At 41.5% G+C, this 20,086-nt stretch overlaps 2 protein-coding genes across 2 annotated transcripts in view; one reads left to right on the top strand and one right to left on the bottom strand.

Moving 5' to 3' along the window:
* Positions 1-12,641, bottom strand: part of ppp1r9bb (protein phosphatase 1, regulatory subunit 9Bb) — a 27,689-nt gene extending 15,048 nt beyond the window's left edge. The window contains exons 1-2 of the mRNA XM_071206812.1: positions 12,547-12,641; positions 10,648-12,308 (exon numbers count right to left, since the gene is read on the bottom strand). Coding sequence (XP_071062913.1) covers positions 10,648-12,195 — 1,548 coding nt within the window. The 5' untranslated portion in view covers positions 12,196-12,308; positions 12,547-12,641. The remainder of the gene's footprint in view (positions 1-10,647; positions 12,309-12,546) is intronic.
* Positions 12,611-20,086, top strand: sgca (sarcoglycan, alpha). Its single transcript, XM_034108132.1, has 12 exons — positions 12,611-12,706; positions 14,963-15,109; positions 15,370-15,498; positions 15,604-15,755; positions 16,877-16,943; positions 17,030-17,228; positions 17,302-17,470; positions 18,394-18,602; positions 18,850-18,876; positions 19,436-19,612; positions 19,733-19,759; positions 19,886-20,086. The coding sequence occupies exons 2-12, from the start codon at positions 15,073-15,075 to the stop codon at positions 19,890-19,892; spliced, it is 1,200 nt and encodes a 399-aa protein (XP_033964023.1). The 5' UTR covers positions 12,611-12,706; positions 14,963-15,072; the 3' UTR covers positions 19,893-20,086.

The following is a 20,086-nucleotide window of genomic DNA, read 5'->3' as shown; positions in this document are numbered from 1 at the left end:
GGAACTAGCTAAACTAGTTATACATATGTATTCTTTACTGTCGGGTCACTTAGTAGAGGTTCAGCGAGCTGCACGAGACTGACGGGCTGTGAGGAGAGGGAGAGGAGAGAGCACCCCGTTTATTTTTCACATTTTATTATCCAGAATGACTGTAAATCTTTGAATAAAGTAGTTAATCTACTATTAGTAGTTTGTTTAAATGCATTAATTATGTTGTTTTTGTTCATTAACATAAAATAAATCTCACGTACCCCCTGCAGTACTCCAACGTACCCCTAGGGGTCCGCATACCCCCATTTGAGAACCACTGATCTAACCCTCTGCAAAAAAAGCTAATTAGTGCATTTTCCAAAATGTCAACTGTCCTTTGCCCCTTGACGATGAGTGATCCTCTCTGTGGTGTTTTTGCATTGTCCAAAGGTCAATGAGTGTTAGCCCCGTGGTTTCATGTCTCCTTGGATTTTCTACAACTTGACAGCCATGGTTTATTTTCACTGTTTCATGCTACCCTGTTCTTCTTGCATGTACTCCAAAATTAGTTCTGCTACTGAAAACAGAGAGCACTTCCTGTTCACCCTGAAGAGCGTGGTTAATGTTAAATCATATGTGTGTGTGTGTGTGTGTGTGTGTGTGTGTGTGTGTGTGTGTGTGTGTGTGTGTGTGTGTGTGTGTGTGTGTGTGTGTGTGTGTGTGTGTGTGTGTGTGTGTGTGTGTGTGTGTGTGTGTGTGTGTGTGTGTGTGTGTGTGTGTGTGTGTGTGTGTGTGTGTGTGTGTGTGTGTGTGTGTGTCTGTGTGTGTGATTAAAACCAAACCCACAGCAAATTTAACTGCAGTTGTTTTTAGAATATCTGTACATATATTGGACACAGTATTTACTTAAAGGCTGCAGGTCTTTTTTGATACATTTATTAATATTTCAGTCCAAAAGCCAAATATATTTAGATTAATATGCTGTCAATTTGGAAAGCAGAACATTTCCATATTTTAAATGCTTAAAAAGCTTTTTTTGCATGAATATTTATTTGGTTACAATGAATAGATTACAACATTTTTACTTCATAGATTAATGGCTACGTAAAATATTCTAAAAATATTGTCCATAATAAATAAATGTCTTCAGCCCATCACCAAGTGCTGAGAGGGCTTTGACATGAATGCTGCTGAGAAAGACGAGGCAGATGCATTATTTTTGATCAAATCTGACCGCCACTGTTAATGCAGACGAAATGCAATTCAAATGTATCGACCACTTCAACTGAGACGGCCGCAGCATTTCCTCGAGGACCAGAGCTGTATCGCTTCACAGCTGTAATGTGTGTCGAACACACTGGGGGGGAAATCCATCACAACCACTGAAGTTGCTCTCGTGAAGACAGAGGCCTCTGTTTCCCACCACCAGCATGACAGTTTACATAACCACCTCCAGCATGCTAATGGAGGGCCTTCTGCAGCTGCTCACACACACGCAAGCACAAACACACACACACACACACACACACACACACACACACACACACACACACACACACACACACACACACACACACACACACACACACACACACACACACACACACACACACACACACACACACACACACACACACACACACACACACACACACACACACACACACACACACACACACACACACACACACAGACACAGAGTAAGCTGAATCTTTAAAAGGCCCACTCTCAGTCTTCCAGGGTGATTATGCATGCACTACCTTGCATGCTCTGCTAGCCACACTAATTCTGAGCCGGACTTCTATTTTCACACTTTCTTCCATTTCTTGTATCAACTTTTCTCTCCACGGTCCTTCGGTCTCTCTGCTGTAACACTTAACACTCCTTTCTTGAGTCTTTGTTTACTTCCTCTCACTTCTCTCTCCGCTGTTTAGTCTGTCCATCTGTGTTGCAAACTAGCACCTCGTAGCTTCATTTGCTAACCCCTTCAGGCACATGGTCCCTGTCTCCCTGGCAACCCCACAGTAACTTGTCAGTTTTGACAGTGCCTTTGAAATGTAAGCAGCCCCTCCCCTCTCCGATTTATTCAGTATCATTGTATGTCCATGCATCATTGAACACTGTACAAGCCCGTCCCTCTACTCTTAAGCCTTACTTAGCCATAAGAATAGGGCTTAAAATTGTATCGCCTTTGAGCCAAATCACGACACTGCGTTCACACAAACGATGATGGGATTGAAATGACCTGCTGATGTTATCTGGGATAAAGCTGCATTGATAAGTCCAAGGGGTCTTCGATTGATAAGGAAGAAGGTCTACTCGTTATGAACATAAATTAGTTACGTATTAAACTGGGCCCACAACACAGTGTAGGATGGCCTAAAGTGTCATTTTTTGCCCCCAAATGTGGTGATTTTCTACTTTTCTCTCATTTATTTGATATTAAGCTGATAATCTTTAGGATTTGAACTGACAAAACAAGAGACCTTGGATTTTGAGGAACTGAGAAGAGACTGTTTTCTGACATTTAATCGGCTAAACGTTTTTTTTTTATTATTCTAGAAAGTATTGTTAGTTGCAACTCTAATCTGGGATCAAACTTTTTTTTTCCATGCAGGAATTGTATTCAGTTAAACAAAAAGTGTAGTAGTATTTTCATAGGTTACCATTGGTCAATGTATTGAGTAGAGTGCAGATAAAATACGAAAAGGGCTATTTTGCCATTTTGAGAAATATGCTTCCTCTGTTCTTGAACTATTAGCTGAACTGACAGAGTCATTAATCATTTATTTCTTTATATATTTAGCAAGTTTTGATCAGACAGAACAAGCAGTTTGCAGACATGGAATCTATGAAATGATGTGCATTTGACCAAACGTTTTGATCTTGTATAGAGTTACCGTTTGGCCGAAACCAGTTTCATATCAAATGCAAATAATAATTTGTTATAGCAGAACTGATTTTTGTTTACACTTTGAATTAAGTACAGCAAATGATACTTAACCTATTCAGATGACAGATAGCATGAGAGCAGCACTGCAGTTTAATGGCTTTTGATTTAGGTTACCTTCGTATTTAGAGGGATTAGCAGAATGTGGATTACAGACACACAAAATGCACTGTTTGCAACATAAGCAACAGAGCATAAAACAACAGCAGAGCACTGCAAGCTTGCATGCCTACTGTTTCACTCACGCTGCACTGTCTCACTCCTTGACTTTAAAGCTCAAGAGGCCACAGCTGGTGGCTCGTGGTGCCCTCATTTTACGCCCACGATGCTGCCGAAGATCAAACGTGCAGCAGCGTTTAACGTGGCACTGAGGAGGAAGAAACACACCCATTATCGGATGTGTGTCGTGACCTCCAGCCTTGGGCAAGTTCACGAGCGGTGCCATGATGCAGGCCGGGCTACAACTAGCCCTCGCTGACACAGAATCAACACTTTCATTTCCTTGCAGAAGATGTTCTCCCTCCTCCATGATCCCACGCAGGGCAGACAGACTAATGAGATCCTGCACGAGGCAACCTCTCACCCAAACCTCCTCTTAAGTATGTAAAGTAGAAGATGAACTCCTTGAACGTTGAGGTGGCTATCTTTGGAAGACAAACATTGGGATTAAAAGCAGGGTATTTGTTGAGGGGGGGGGGGCCGAGGGCAGGACTGGAGAAGCACGCTGTTCCAGTTGTGGCAGATAGTAGGTCAGAGAAGCTAACAGATGGCCAGGAAACTCCCTCCCTCCCTCTGCTACCAGCCGCTTGGGATGTCCTACAAAAGCTCTGTGGGCAGCTAGCTAGCTAGCTCACCAGCTAACAGCTTGTGTTTGTTTGTGTCTCTACTGAGCACCCACTTGGGACTGTTAAAGGGTATACAAATAACTCAGTCAATCCAAACTACCATTTAACAATGTCGTGACAGAGAGATGGCTAAATGACAGAGCTACTCTCCTGCAGTGTGGTTCCCTGCTGCCGGCCCTCTGGCTATAATGCGATTGGGTAACACTGTGTTGGTTAAACTCCCGCCTCCCCCCCTTCCCCCACTGCCCACATCAGCATGTCAGCTGCTGTGATTCTTTCCCCTCTTCACTCTCCAAAAACACATCTAATTTTGGCCAATAGGATGTGTGGAGGAGGTGCTGTTGGTTTTCTGAACAACAGAAAAAGCGTGTTTCCATTCTGTCTGTCCACATACTGTGGCACCCAACTTTCCATCATATAACTCCTATTATTCAAACTGCCAGCTGGTGGGAATGTGAGCTTTACTGACACTCAACACCTTTAACTCTCATAAATACAATTAATCATTTTTTTTATTCAGACGCTTTTATTGGACTAGGATTTATTGGACTAGGATTTATTGTCCCCGAATATATTGCCATCGATGATATTATGATTATATAATAGTATAATAATGCAAGTGCTCCTTTTCGAGCAATTCATTCTTAAGAATAGTATGTCATTGAAATTGGAAACAAATCTTTAAATATTCAGTTAAAACTAAACAAATAAAACTAAACAAAAAGGCCTGCGTCTTATAATGAAAGGGTTAACCTTTTAGTTATTTCTGGCCTCTTGTTAGCGGATATCTTGGTGATATGCTTAAGTAAACAAACATCCAGACAGCACAACAGGGACGACATTGAGGTCAGCAAAAATGATGGAGGTTGTGTCCTTACATCACACTATAAGTCAATACCGTAATTAAAGTGACAGGCACTTTCTCAGTTTGATAACACGGCTATTAATCGCTTCCCAAACTACCACAAGTTAAACATGTCCAGAAATGGCAGGTAATTGCTTCTAAATCCACCTACAACTGGAGGTTAATCCAGATCCCAGATGTGCAGCACACAGACAGAATATATAGACTTGGTCCTGGCTGCAATCGCCATGGACTACTCTTCTCCAGCCAATAATATGGATATGTAAGCTTTGTCATGGTAACGGTTGCATGGCACCAGGGCTGTGTGTTTTGGCAGGCAAGCCATCGGTCAGAATTCATGTTTGGGCTTAGCACCGCTGACCCCGGGGAGAAACACAGCAGCATGAGAGAAACGTCAGCTACTCAATAGCAATATAGTATGTGGAAGGATACAGCAACTAAATCAATCATTTTACATTATTATTATAATGTATGTATAAATTACATTTATACATGTGTTTAGTTGTGTTGCTCTGTGCCACCATACTAGAGCTTTCTATGTATTGAATAGTATTAGGTGTTCTATATGCATTTTATGTTAATATTTAAAATCCTGTATACTTACATATTTTATATATTTCTTTGCACATAATCACATCCAAATACAGGTCTATATAATATAATATATGTAGTTTTGTATTTCCTATTGAATTATTTAACGGTATTTGGAAAGAGTTTGATTTATACCATTCTTAAGAGGTCTTGTGTTGTTGTCATTTGAAAGGTTTAGGTTGTATTCTGCATTTTATTATTGTCAACAAACCCCATTAGGGCCGCTGTACAGCTCAGTTGGTAGAGCTCTGTCTCCCCAGCTAAAGTCTTTCCTCACAATAAAGGCACTGGTTGCCCCCAAACAAAAAGTATAAATTAAAAAAACCCACTTAAAATAACAAAAACCTGATAGCTAAAGTCTTATATAGTAACTTCCTTTGTGCCATAGACCTCCCTTGTTGTCCAAAGAACAATTCAAACAAATCAATGAGCCACAATGGGTGTCATGTTGCTTCATTATACTGAATGTAATTCGTGTTTTCAGCCCCAAATATATCTTAATGAACAAAGACCCTGTCAAATACACTATTTATTACTCAACCTGTAATGTAACACTGAAAACATATATTTGCAACTAGTTAAATCTTCTAGAAAATAAATATCTTGTTGAAGACTTGTGAATCAACTAACACATTGTTGGTGTTGGCCTTTTCATTTATTTAATTACATTTACTGACAAATGTAAAAACAGAATTACATCAGCATTATTCTACCATTTCTCGCCTGAGGATAGACAAACTATTATCTCTACTGTATGTTTAGTAACCTAAGCATTATATACAGACAGATGACAGACCTCTGTAGGCTCTCTGTATGTTGTTGGTGTTTAATCTTGGCAAGATAATGGCAGGATGGACGCTCAGACGTTGCGTAACACGGCATGTTGCAATAACAGTCGATGCTTGTAACCCACCACCACTGCAGGACTGGGAAGTGGGGCAGAGCGACCTTGCTGATAATCCGTCTGGTCTCCCACCCCTCCTGACTGTGAGCAATGCACTGTATGAAATGCTGCAGGCCTGCTGTGTCTGAGTAATAGACAGTTTGAGGATACCTTGACATATGGGGATGTATTACCCCTCCCTGGGTGGAGTGGTGAACATAAGCCACCAAAGGTTGCATTTTGGCCAATCTCTATATTGTTTTTGTGCTTTAAAAAGCTTTTCTTCCTTCTATGCTATTCAAAATTCAACGCCCTCAGTTTATTACAATATAAGAACAGTTTGTTTGTGTTAATGACACAGTGTGAAGCAAAATCATAGGTGTTCTTTGAGCAGGCTGGCAGTAATGTTCAGAGTTGCGTAGGCAGCAGAAATCCAAGAGAAAGTGTGTGTGTGGAGGATCAAAAGTGTAAGAGCAGGCTAGGCGATGAGTGAGCAAGGTGATTCTGCAGCATGACAAATAAATCACATTATTTCTGGTTTGGAGGAACACAGCGCAAATCCAGTGGAGATTATCTCATGTTACGCCTCTTTTAAAAAGGTTTGCTCTTACAAGGATACATAATCAACAAGCACACACTACAGTGTTGATACAGTGGTGATGTAGAATGAAAGAGCCAAAACAAACAAGCGAAACAAATAAATAAGGCATGAGAGGCAGCTTCCTGTGTTTTGAAAAAAAAAAGAGGCGGCCCTGAAAAGCGAGACAAGTCTGTGACGATAACAATGCTACTATTTTTACTAACAGTAGGAGACTGGTGACAAAGAGCGAAAGGGAAGAAAGAAGGAGCGAGAGAAGGAGTGTCAGAAGGAGCAAACAAAGGATCTAGTGTGAACTCTACCCGGAGCAGAACTGCTATTTTTGACAGTGTGAGGGGACAGACAGACAGGAGTGTGTAGTGTAAAACGGGGACAAAGAAAAGAGACATGCGCCCTGACGTCCAACCGCCATCACCACAACAACAATACTTGATTGTGGCCGAAAGCTGAATTGTTGCATATGCACCATACATGGGCACTTCCTGTTTAGGGCTTGAACTGTGACTTACAGCTATACAGACGCATGACATTTGAGCAGAAAAATAACGCCCCTCCCATTTGACCTCGCCAGCCCCCCTCAACTATCATCCACCCCTGCATCAATCTCCATAACAAAGGCCACACTGATACAGTGTGAAAGGACTCCGTAGGAGGTTATTCTGCCAAGATGACTGCAGGGTCCAAAACCAAATTCAGCCTGTTTATCAAAGCTTATGAGTTCTGACTTCTTTATCACATACTGCTTCCTACCAAGAACCGTCTTTGATCCCATGAGGATTAAGTAATATGATAGAAGTCTTTTTCTTTCATGCAGTCAAATTGCATGATAGACAACACGCTAAGCTGAGGCCTAATCATAAGGGATTCGTGGGATTTTCAAAATGTCAAAAACGGTTTGCTTCCATCCAGCTTGGATAGAGCCCAATATTGGATTAGCAAAAGAAAAAGTTGGTGTTTACATCTGTTGGCAGATGCACTCATAGAGATTGCTGTGCTAAAATGCTTTATAGGCTCCCTTTTGGTTTCGTAATTAAGGTGAAAAATTAAAAATTAAGACAGTTTTTTTCTGCTTAATACCTAAATATGTTCTTAAAGTGGACCTATGATGCTATATTGTAACCATATATTGTAGGGCCATACCTATACAAAACATGTCTGTGAAGTTTTTTGCTTAAAATACCAAACAGATCACCCATTGTAGCCATGCCTACTGATCATACCCCTCTATTGCAGCCCTGTTATGGCACATTTCCACTGCAGCGGGGTAGCCCCGTTTAAGCGTCCCTAAGCGTCCTCGCTCAGGCCTCGGGCTGCCTCGCTGGCCGTCCGAGGCCGTGGCGCATTCCCATTACAGTTTAGTACCTGGGGTAGCAACGCAGTGTAGGCAGGCGATCGGCTTTGTTGTTCCGTCGAGCTCCCGCTGGATTTTATCATCCCCAATGAGATTTAGGAACGTCGTCACCTCCTCGGTCGACCACGGTTTGCTTTTCTTTGACGTTGCCATTTTTGTAGCTCCTCCGTTTACAAAAATGCTGCAAGCTTGCTTCTAGATATATATGCGACGCTAGGGATGATCTCGCGCGCGATCTTGTGATGATTCTCTCTGACCAATCAGCAGTCGAGAGTGTTGACGTCACTAGTTCAGCCCTGGCCCTGGCCTGATAGAACCACGATTTTATGGGGCCGGAAAAAGTACCCGCTAGCCGGTGCTATGCTATATGGAAAGGCCACCAAAAACTGGCCTGGCCGCTTGAGGACGATTAAGGACGCTTAAACGGGGCTACCCGCTACAGTGGAAATGCGCCATTAGAGAAACTCGGATTTTGGGTCCTTAGCTTGAAAAAAAAATAAGGGGAGGCGGAGCTAATGCCTGATCAGAATCCTACCGGAGATAAAGTTAAAATCTGCTGTGATTAAACGCCATCCTGTTCTAAACCACATCAAAGATTATTTCTGAAACAGTATGGAGCTCAAATGCTTTTTCTCTTGCGGGTTTATCACAAGGTGAGTTCCTTTTTTATTTCCTGCTTTTTAAACACATGTGCTCTCCAGTACAGGTTAGCTCTGAGTGTTAGCGAAGCTTGCTAATGTAAACAAAGACGAGATTACTTCCAAAACACGTCAGGCATTGTTTCTGATAGCAACTTTCTGTGGGTCCGCCGCCGATTTGACGTCATGTAGGCAGCACATCTGTATCCGCTTGTTGTACCCCCGTTTTTAAAAGATTTGGGTACGGAGGAAAAGAGAGAGGGTTTTCTTTTCTGACGCTGCGTGAGTTCCCCGACGCACCGGGGACACATATTTATGTATAAAAGACATCAAAAAGTGCATTTTGCATGATAGGTCCCCTTTAATTTATAGGTTTTATATGTGAAGAGTTATGTTTACAGTGAGAATTGTGTGTGTTCTTGAGGCCTGACAAATATAAATGGTTTTCCTTCCTCGTGAAAACATTAACAGAGCAGATTTTTCACATTACCTTCCTTTGTAGAAATGATACATTTCTTGCATTACCCCCACCAACTGTCGCACTCTTTACCATTACTGTAATCTGAGTTGAACTACTGAGATATGAAAAGGAGTAGTTCATGACTTTAGGAAACCTGCTTAGAAATGTAGAGACGCTGGTAGCATGTTTTCTTACCTAGCTGTTTAAAGTCTTTGTGCTAAGCTAAGCTGACCAGCTGTTGGCCGTAGCTTCATATTTACCATAAAGGCATGAAAGCGGTTGACATTTTTTCATCTTACTCTTACTCTTACTCTTACCCTGTTAACTCTTTTCAAACCAAATATAGGCCTGATAATAGTTAAATAAGGTATGAGGAAAATATACAATAACATTGATGAATACAGCTAATGAATGCAATAAATAAAGCGATGTTAGCATGTTATAACTTCAGCCTTTCTGCTAGTTTCAGTGTTCAGATGAAATATAATAAATTGCTTGTTGAATTTTGGGCACCAATAAAAAAAAAGCACGATGGTTACATTTCAAATATGCTATGAGTGTGAAAATATAATGTCTTGTTCATCCCTTCTCTAAATACCAGCTCTCTTGACTAGGCTCTCCCATGTGCAGCCATGAGGAGAGAGCAGTGGCAACTTTGGACTTGGCTGGTCCTGAAATGGCTTTCTGCGTGAGGGAATGTTTGTGATGCCCACTGTCAGTGCACACTGTAGCTGGCCTCTGTATGCCTCAGACCTCAAGGCAGAGCAGAGCAGGAGAGGATCTGATGCTCCTCTCCAGATCATTACACCACCCCCCAGACACGGGAGACACTTTAAATAAACTCCACCCCCTCCTCTCTATCCTCCTCTCTCATCTTCCAAGAGGAGATTGCAGCCTTTTCTCACTTCCTCCCTCTCTTTCTCACACGCACACACAAAACCACTCCATTCCTCACCCAGCTCCCCATGGACTTTCCCGCTGACCTTGCATTGGCCACAGCAGAGTATCTACTTCTTTAAAACAGGAATAATTATTCAGGCCTCTTTGTTCCTACTCCCCCAGCAATTATTTACAGAAGCAGCAGATCCCACTGCATATCAGATAAGTATCTACATGGCAGATCGTTTGGGGCCCATGTCAGCTGCACAGTAGGAATGCAGGACCGTTCATTAGCAACTGGCTAGTGCGGGGGGGAGGGGGCTGTTGGTAGTGTGCAAAGCCCCGTGTTGAAACAGGGTAAAATCTAAATGTCAGCATCATTCTGACACCGGCAGAAACTGAGTGAGTTCATTAAAACAGCTGACAGCGCCGCTGACTATGGCTGTAGCAGGGTAGATAAACTTTAAGGTCAAGTCAAACGGGCCTCTCAACACACTGGGTGAAACCAAACACAGAATACGGACAGAAATCAGCACCCTAGCTAGTTAGATGAGCGTCTGGTGACACCTTCATGTTCTACCACTCCACATGTTTTTTGCGACTGCATATTTTCTCACCTTGATGGGCTCAATGCTAAAGCGGATCTTCCTTGAAGGGGGCGGGTCCTCCTCCGCAGGCAGCCCATTAATCTCTGCACAGCTGGACTCTGGCTCGTAGGAATCATCTTCCTCCTCTTCCTCCTCATCCACCTGGCTTCCTCCAAAGTCCTCCCCCACCGCGCTGTAGGTACTGATATCCACAGAATCACGCCCCGACTGGTCCAGTGTCCTGTCTTCCTCCTCCGTTACACCCCCCTTTCCAGAGCGAAGCTTCTCAGCAGTGGTGTCTCCGTTCTCCACAGAGATGTGAATGTCACCTTGCAGTGTTGTGCTGTTAGACCCCTTATTGGCCCCATAGTGTTCCACAGATTTGACCTCAACCCCTGCATCTGAAACTGTCTTTTCTCTCTTCTCATGTTGCTCTCCTACAGTACTGTAAAGTTCAGTGTTTTGTGTGCTTTGACCCCCATTAATGCTATCAGATGGAGGCGTCGCCCTCCCCCTGGTTCCCCTTTGAGGCCCCTCTTGGCCCATTTGATTTCTTGCGTCTTCCTCCTTGCTGCCTGCTGCAAAGGCACAAACCCTCTTTGTGATTATTTTGGAGTTCAACACACCCACCTTGGCGCTGACCCCCCTGGAAGGGAGTGGTGGGGTAGATGAGAGGCGGTGGAGGTTGTTTCGGAGCTCGGCTGCCCGTTCAAACACTGCACTGAGCTGGCTGACTGTCGGGGACACAGCCTCGCTGCAGTCCAGGCTGTCCAGGGACTCTGTGCTGCCGTTGAAACGAGCCATCAGTTCCAACCTGCTTTCCTGGTAGCCTGGGGGCTTTTCTGGTTTCAGCAGGACCCTGGTGGTGGCCAGCTTCTCTGGCTGCTGTATCTTCTCCTGCTGCTGCTGGTTCTCCTGCCCCTGCTGGTTCTCCTGCCCCTGCTGGTTCTCCTGCTCCTGCTGGTTCTCCTGCTGCTGCTGGTTCTCCAGCTCCTGCTCGTTCTCCTGCTCCTGCTCGTTCTCCTGCTCCTGCTCGTTCTCCTGCTCCTGCTGGTTCTCCTGCTGAAGCAGCTTCTCCTGCATCTGCCTCTCAAGCTGCTGCTCGAAGATGCGGCGGGTCTCCTGCAGCTTGGAGTAGCTGGGTGATGAGGCCCTGGGGTGCCCATTTTCCGGTTTCGTGATGTCGAACTTGCTAACGCGTTCAGACACAGTGGACCCGAGCTTCAGCAGCGCGCTGTGGTCCACGTTCTCGTTCAGGCTCCCGGCTCTGGGGAGGGAGAGGCGCACCGATGTGTCGGCGGTCCTGACGCACTCCTCTCCCTCTCCCTCTCCCTCTACCTCTCCCTCTGCATCAGCTGGGGAAGTGGTCGTCATCTGCTGGAACATGTTTTTGATACGGTGAACGTTGGAGCCGTACCTGCGCCCTCGGGGGCAATCCTGCATGTCCCCGTTGGCAGCATTGTCTTTGACGGGCTTCAGGGCCTGCATCCCCGCTTCGTATGCGTTCCTGTGCGGGGATGGGCTCCTGAGCGTGGAGCCAGAGCCGGTGCTCTTGGAGGTGGATTCTGTCTTCATCATGGTCACTCAGGCGTCGCAACGGATGTTCAGCGACGGCATGTCTCCTTTCTCAACCCCCGGTGGCAAATCTGTGTTATCCACCAGCAGCCGATCCGAGCAAGGTGGCGCCCAGACTACACCGGCAGATGGGGAGAAACAAAAACAACAGATCGTATTAAAGGCCTGCTTGCATCCGCTGCAATTCAATGCAAAGGAGAAAGTGAGCACGATGCATCTGTCATTAGCTGGCTTGCCATTACCACAATGTAAACCTCAACGATAAATGCATTAGTCATAAAAACACATATTTGCACAGAAAAGAAAAACAGTAATGAGCAGCGGATTTACCGCAGTTGACGACAGATTGCTTACGTTTAATCCCTTTTTACAGGCAGCATCATTTTGATCTCTTCACTCCGTGAGCTGCAGATTTCTGGTCCTCCTCTCGCAGCGGCAGAGCGCTGCTGCATGGAGCCGGGAGCCGCCGGGTCCTAGTGACCGTGGCTAGAGGCAAATCAGGGATATCAAGGGGGTAACTGTAACTAATTGAATTCCATTGTTGAGGTCTACTAGTAAATTAGCTCAGTTAATTTGCAAACGTAGAAATTATGATTTTATGAAACATATTCATTCAGATAATACATTTGGCGCAATTATGTAAGAAAAGCACCTTAAAATGAGTTAGAAAGCCAGTAGAGATTTCTAAACAGTTAGCTTAGCAAGTAGATGTAGCTAAGCTAGCTAAAGCTAACGGGTAAAATAGGCTAAAGGAAATGATAAACAGTTGATCATAAAAAAAGGTAAATAAAAATGTTCTAGTCCCCATTAATCACACATTCTCAAAGTATAACATTTGAATCATTCTTACAAAAGTTGTATTCGGTAAATTATATTTCTATGTCATATCTCGAAAGCTAGCAATTGGATGCATGGCCGCAAAAAGTAATGGACAAATTATTGAATCAGCGAAAAATTGTGGATACATATTTGATAAAGCTAAACATAATTGATAATTAGTGTAAAGGCTCAATGTAACAGAGGCCTTGCTAGTGGATAAATGGTTGAAAATGCTTTTTTTTTAAAGTTTATTTTTAGCAAAAAATAAACAGTTGAATAGTTAACAAAAAAATTGGGATGATTAATAGATAGCATATCTCAATGGTTAAAATGTAAAGCCTGTAGGCTACAAAACTACATGGTTAAAAAATATCATGGTTTGAGAGACTTTCTGGCTGATGTTTACAATGCTTACCACCAGTCCTCCTTATAAATCTGTAGATAGATAGCCATGGCATATTAAACTACTGAGATGGATTTGGCTGTCAGAGAACAACACTGGCATTAGGACCCAGTAAACTTCAATCACGTCAAACCTCTGTGACCAATAACACATCCGTTAGTTGCAGGACACATTGTTGCTTCCTGCATTCTGCATCTGTGCTGATAGATATACATTACACAGTATCACTGAAGCTAGACAAAGCATTTCCCTTTTTGGTTTTGAGTTTACACATCTCGTATCAGTTTCCAAATGTTCAACGGAGGCTGATTTATCTACAAGGGCAGGCCATAACACATGCATGCAGTATTTTCACACAATGGAAATAACAAAATGAGAGACTCATTTTCAAAGCTGTCCTTAACTTTCCCTTTTATCATAATATGTCCTCTTTTTTTACAGAAGGTGACTATGTAGTCTGGAGGACATAACTAGAGTAGTATTTCCTGAAAATACTGAAGTGCACTGCTGTCCAACAGGTTGTACATGACTTCAGTAAGGCAGTAGTGCCATCTAGCTAGCCTACAAACACATGTCACATAACGACACAAGGAAATATTTTATAAAAACAAATCTTTCTTCCTTGCAATATTGGTTTTGCAACAATCGGGACTTTCTTCTCTTAACCTTTGAAGGTTTTTTCTGTCAGAATATCATGTCCCTATACAATGGGCTCTTGGGTTGGCTTCATAAATACAAAAAACAAACCGTTTTGTGTTTTGGCAGTTGTTCTGTTTCACTTTGCAATTGTTATTAGCCTTTTGTAGTTATTTTTTGTCTTGTAGTTATTTTTTATGGTTGCTTTCTGTACTCTTGTTGTGTTTCTTTGTAGATGTTTCATGTCTCTTTCAAATAATGTTCTTATCTGTGTAGTTGCTATGTGTTACTTTTATGATAATTTTGGAAAAGTTTGTCCACATGTGACATTTTACATTTTCACTCCAATGGGAGTTAAAGAAAACATATTATGGATTGCGACTTGCTAATATGTCACATGTGTTATATGTAGTAACTGAATACACTTTGTAGTTACTGTTGTTATTATGGTTTGTGTATTTTGTCAATATAAGATAAAAGTTCTTATTAAGCAGAATATAACCTTATTCAGTGATATTATTTTATTTAGTTGCTTTTCATTGTTTGATGCATTACATGTAACCCAAAATGTAATGTCACTAGAGCTCATCTAGAGCTCAGCTTAACTTCTTTGTATATTTTATTTGTTATCACATGTTCTGTTGGTGTAATCCTAAGCTAAAAATGAATAGTAACTATAGTCATCAGATACATTTTGTCAAATAAATAAAACTAAAATATTTCCCTAGAAGAAGTATAAAGTAGCAATAAAGAAAAAAACTAATGTAAAGAACCTCCATATTATATGCAAGTACTTGAGTAATTGTACTTATTTGTTTTAAGTATGGAAACATCATGCCTAAAGTAACTCCGGTGGTTATATATCTCCAGAGTGAATAATACGGCTCTTTATTTACCCCCACATATTCACAGACATCTCCCCGGATGTTATGAGGTGAGCGAGGCAAAAATAGCTCTGACATGTCTTCTGCTGTGACCAAGCCCCTCTCCGCTTGGCCCTGTCAATCACAGACCCAAACAAGATGGCAGGCTGCAGGAGCTGGCTCCTCTGTTTAACAGGCAAGTTTATTCCTGAAATATTATAACTTGATGTATTATAACAACTCTGGAAAGCCAGTTTCTTTGTGTCTGTTGTTATTTGGTCCTGAGGACATTTGGTCCTGATTTAATCAGTCGAGTATTGTAGGACTTTAACGGTTAGACAACAACATCAGACGGTGTGTGTTGTCATATTTTATTTTGTATGTCAATGAAGAGTTTTGCTTGACCATTCAGATACATCTTTTGGTGTTTTTTCTTTTTTTCACATGTCCTCGCAGTGTGTGCCGTCAGTTTCTTTGAGGCAAATGCAGAGATCAAAGTTACCATTCCTGTGGGGAAGTTATTTACATACGAGCTGCTGAGAGAGTATTTCCAGAATGACTTTGAACCTTTGTCAAAACTCTACGGTAAGAATCATATTTATCCACTCTTTTATCATCTTTATTGAAGGTGTAGATTTTCTTATTGCATGTTCCTCAACCCTTTTACTCTCTTTTTTGTTTGTCATAAAGCTGGCCGCTTGTACGATGACCCCATGATTTTTAAGTGCAACCAGCAGAGTTTCCCAGACCTCCCAGAGTGGGTGCGCTTCACCCAGAGGCACCCCTACGATAATGGATTCCTGTACGGCACGCCAACTGCTCCAGGAAAAACTATAATTGAGGTCTGAAGTTATATCTGCTGCATATGACAAGTAACATGTAATGTAATATGACATCTGTGGCTTAATTTTCCATTTTACTGTATTTATTCTGACATTATTGTTGTTGTTGTTGTTGTTGTTGTTGTTGTTGTTGTTGTTGTTGTTGTTCAGTAGATAAAGGGCCAAACAAGGATAACAGTGGAGACAAATCTTAATTCTAAGAAGCTATCCGGAACATTGGTGTTAAATGTCAGGTTCTGCTGTCAGACCCTCGGAGACAAAAGCTTTGGGTGTTTCTGTAGTGCTGTTGTTTTGATCCAACTTAAAACAAATATATGAAGACACATATCTTTGAAGAAGAAGAGACGGCAGATGACGTGGAACTTTAATATCCTTCAAACAGAATGTATTAAAGCTGGAAAACATGCAACATTTTGGATGTAACCAACAACTCTATCTAATAAATACTCCTTAAATTCCCAAACTGCAACCCTTTTCAAAAATGCATGAACAAATGACACGGGTGCCTATAAAAATATACAAATCTTTAGTCATTATCGCTAAAAATATGTAAACAGTCAGAAGTTACAAATATAACTATAATAAAATCTTTAAATGTAATTTCCCATCCCATTGAAAGTCTGTTTATACCTGTAATTCACTAAGAATGCCATATATTTTAAAGAAACATTTGAAAAGACTGTCATTTTGTATAGTCAAAGTACATAAAGCCAGAGATCACAAGGTCACAGTATGTATTAATAGTTAGGCAAACTCAAGAGGGTTGAGGCATTATTTAACTTTATTTTCATATGCCATTTAACTTTTAATTTGATTCTATATTTATGTCTGTTGCACCTATTTTTTAAAGGCCTTTTTTTCTGTTCTTTTTTGTTGCAATAATTGCTTTAATTCTTTTTTAATATGTTTACCTTTTGCACCAATACATCACAGCAAATTCCCTGAATGTGAAAACACACCCGTCAACAAACCATGATCGATGGAAAAAGTCGTCAAATATAGAAACAAAATGTCTTCAGGAAAGCGCTATATTAAAAAAATCTATAGTGTAAAAATATGAAAACTGATAACTACTGTATGATGTACTGTACATATATATATACACTCTCTGTTTCTGACAGATCTTTGCCATTAACAAACGAAGCTATGAAGCAGCCAGACACATACTGGTGATCAAAGCCACTGCAGGTAATGGACATTGAAATGATGATGCATGTACAGTTAAACAATGGAGTGTAATAATGACATGTCTATGTCCCTGCTCTCCCTCACAGAGAGGATTCTGCCTTATGAAGCTGAGTTCTTCATCAAGCTGAGGGAGATTGAGAAGGTGCTGCCCTCTTCTGTTCAGGATGAGATAAAGCATGATCTACAGAAGCTGTGGGACACGGAGGAGTTGGAAATAGTGAACATCACAAACGCCCTGGACCGCGGCGGCAGAGTTCCCCTCCCGCTGGCAGGACACTTTGAAGGGTAATCAAAGAGATGTCAGTGACAGGCTGTACGTTGAAGCTTCATAATAACTGTGTTCCTAAATGTGTTTCAGTGTGTATGTGAAGGTGGCCTCGGAGCAGTATTTCTCAGATTGTCTCCTGAGGGTGCTGACTGCAGAGCATGAAAAGCAGTGCACAGCTGGAGCCAAGGTCAAGGTCCCCGGAGAATGTAACTTCTGCAGCATTCCCAGCAACTGCATCACCTGGTGCAAGACGGAGCTGGTGAGGCCTGAAAAGACACGATTCTTTATTAATTAATAAAATATAAAGAATTAGAATTAGCGATCCAGTTTTATGGAAACTTGACATGGGAAACTTGTATGCAAAGGTAATTCTCTTTAAATGTCAGGGTTTTGGATTAGTTTGAAAATAGTATTTTAAATCCTTTTTTTCCCCATTTTGCTTTTTTAGTATGATAAAATATATACTTTAACTTGTTAACTTGGACTCTAAAAATCTATCAAATATATTTATCATTAAGAATGATAATTTGTCATTATGCTTGTCTCTTATATATTTAAAAGTGAATTCAAAACATTGTTTTTACTATTTAAAGGTGGAGTTATGATCAGTAGAAATGGCCATGACATGGGACCTTTAAAAGAGAAAGTGTGTTTTTGTGCTTCTACTTTTTTTTCACATTTTATGAATTGTAAGGTGTCCTTGGGTGTTTTGAAAGGCACCTCCAAATAAAAGGTATTGTTATAAATATTATAATTATAATTTAAACATGTGAACCTCGTACCATGTTAGGCAATTACTCCAGGTAACATATTTAAAATAAACCCCAAAATATGTTCTGATTGCTAAAGAATTGTATTTCTTGAGGTCTGAAGATTTAAATTCCTCCAGTTCTTTACAAAAAAAGCAAAAGCAAAGCCCCTCTTATTCAACTTGTAACCCACTAGAGAGGTCCTGAACTCTTTGGTGCTGCAATAATGTTTTTGATTTATTGAATAATTGTTTTATCTATAAAACATCAGATCATAGTAATAATCCCATTAAAATGTACCAGGGCACCAGGAACCATTACATTTTTGACTTTCTGCTTGAAAAAAAAATTACCAATCAAAAAAATGTATGACTAATCTCACAAATGTTGTCCAAAAGACACATTTTGACATTTCCCTTCCTTTTTCCCACAGTTTGATCTCACTAAGCAGGCAACGGCTCCGCCCGCTCCCACCGTGGGCTCGGGGATTCTGGAGGACGGAGGAGACTTCAACCCCCCCGAGTCTCCCCCGAGCAGAGACTTCTTCCCGGACTACATCGTGACAGTGATCGTGCCGCTGATCCTCGCCATCATCCTGTGTCTCCTGCTGGCCTACATCATGTTCGGCAGACGAGAGGGAGTGTATGCATCAATCTGTTGAAAACAAAATATATAAATAATAATAATATACATATAATGCTAAATTGGCCAAATAAATAAAAACATTCCCCTTGTAGACATTCATGCAGCCACAACAATTCAATATGTACCACTGGAGGGGGAATACACATATTTCTGTTTTGTAGGTGAACTGACCCTTTAAGGCAAGCCCTTGATTGATCCTGATATTCTGTGACACAGAGGTGACATTTTTCTCTTTTTCTCATAGTACGAAGAGGAATGCAAGAACGAACCAGTAAGTACATTTTTCTCTGTTCTCTGATTGAATACAGACTTTACACAATGTATTTTCACATGAATCATCTAACTAAAGATCCATTCGTCCAATGACTAAAATCCTTCACGCGGTAAGATGCTAACCATGGGTACGAGGTCTGCAACAGCATCCTCCGACCACCTATCCTCCTTGACCTCCACTGGTTACCCATCAAATACGCATTGACTTCTCACCTACTTAGCCATCAACAACCTAGCCTTTGTGACCTTATCACACAACACACCCCATCTTCTACAGCCAATCAGGAACAAGCTCCGGGCATCAGGGTCTTTGCTGCAGCCTCCCCTCCCTCTGGAACTCCCTCCCCAATCACATGGGAAAGGCCAACACTTTAGCATCTTTCAAAAAGCCCTCATAACTCATCTATTCACTCTGCCTTTCAATCTATAATACATTTTTGTAAAAAAACATATTATGTAAGGCTGAAAAACTTGTTTTTTAAGCGTTATCTACGAACCCATGGATATTTTTTTAGAAAAAGCACATAATGCTGTATGTGTTGTTTTCTTTGCTGCAGGATTCAGCTGTACCACCACCACACCATCCACGGGAACACTGACGAGCTGAGGAACATGGCGGGACAGCGTAGTTCTGCTTCTCCTCTGTCCACACTGCCCATGTTCAACAGCCGCACTTTAGACCGGGCCCCACTGCGGGGTGACAGCCCCAGCATCCCCCTCATCCTGGCCCAGCAGTAAGGACTACTCCCACTGATGCTTTATTGTCATACCAGCATACTGCTTCAATAATAATTACTTCTTTGTATATCGGTGTTCACTTTTGCTGATTTGTTTTTGTTCTCCTGTTTTCGTAGTGATCCATACAGCGACACGCTGCCCAGGTAAAACCACTCAAGTGACTTCCTCATACAACACTGCATTCATTCTTCTCTATAATTGAAGAATAATCTTGAAAATGTTTGAATGTTTTCAAGAACATTAACTCATTACGTTGTTTGTTTTTCCAGGAAATGAGAAGATGGATAAAGCCTAACCCTTTCCCTTTGTGTCATGCATACAGTCTATGGTTATATATTTGCAGTGGTAAATCTTTTTTTTTTTCTTAAAGTAAAATAGTAGTTTGTAAAGTTGTTATTTGCTGTTTATGACTTTGTTTTTTCCGCCATCTTTAACTGCCAATAAAAAAAGATCAGAAGTCACATTCTTCA

Source organism: Pseudochaenichthys georgianus, chromosome 19, assembly GCF_902827115.2.
Source record: "Pseudochaenichthys georgianus chromosome 19, fPseGeo1.2, whole genome shotgun sequence".
Lineage (NCBI taxonomy): Eukaryota > Metazoa > Chordata > Actinopteri > Perciformes > Channichthyidae > Pseudochaenichthys > Pseudochaenichthys georgianus.
The sequence above is the reverse complement of the archived record's forward strand: the minus strand, read 5'-3'. Positions and strand labels throughout refer to the sequence as shown.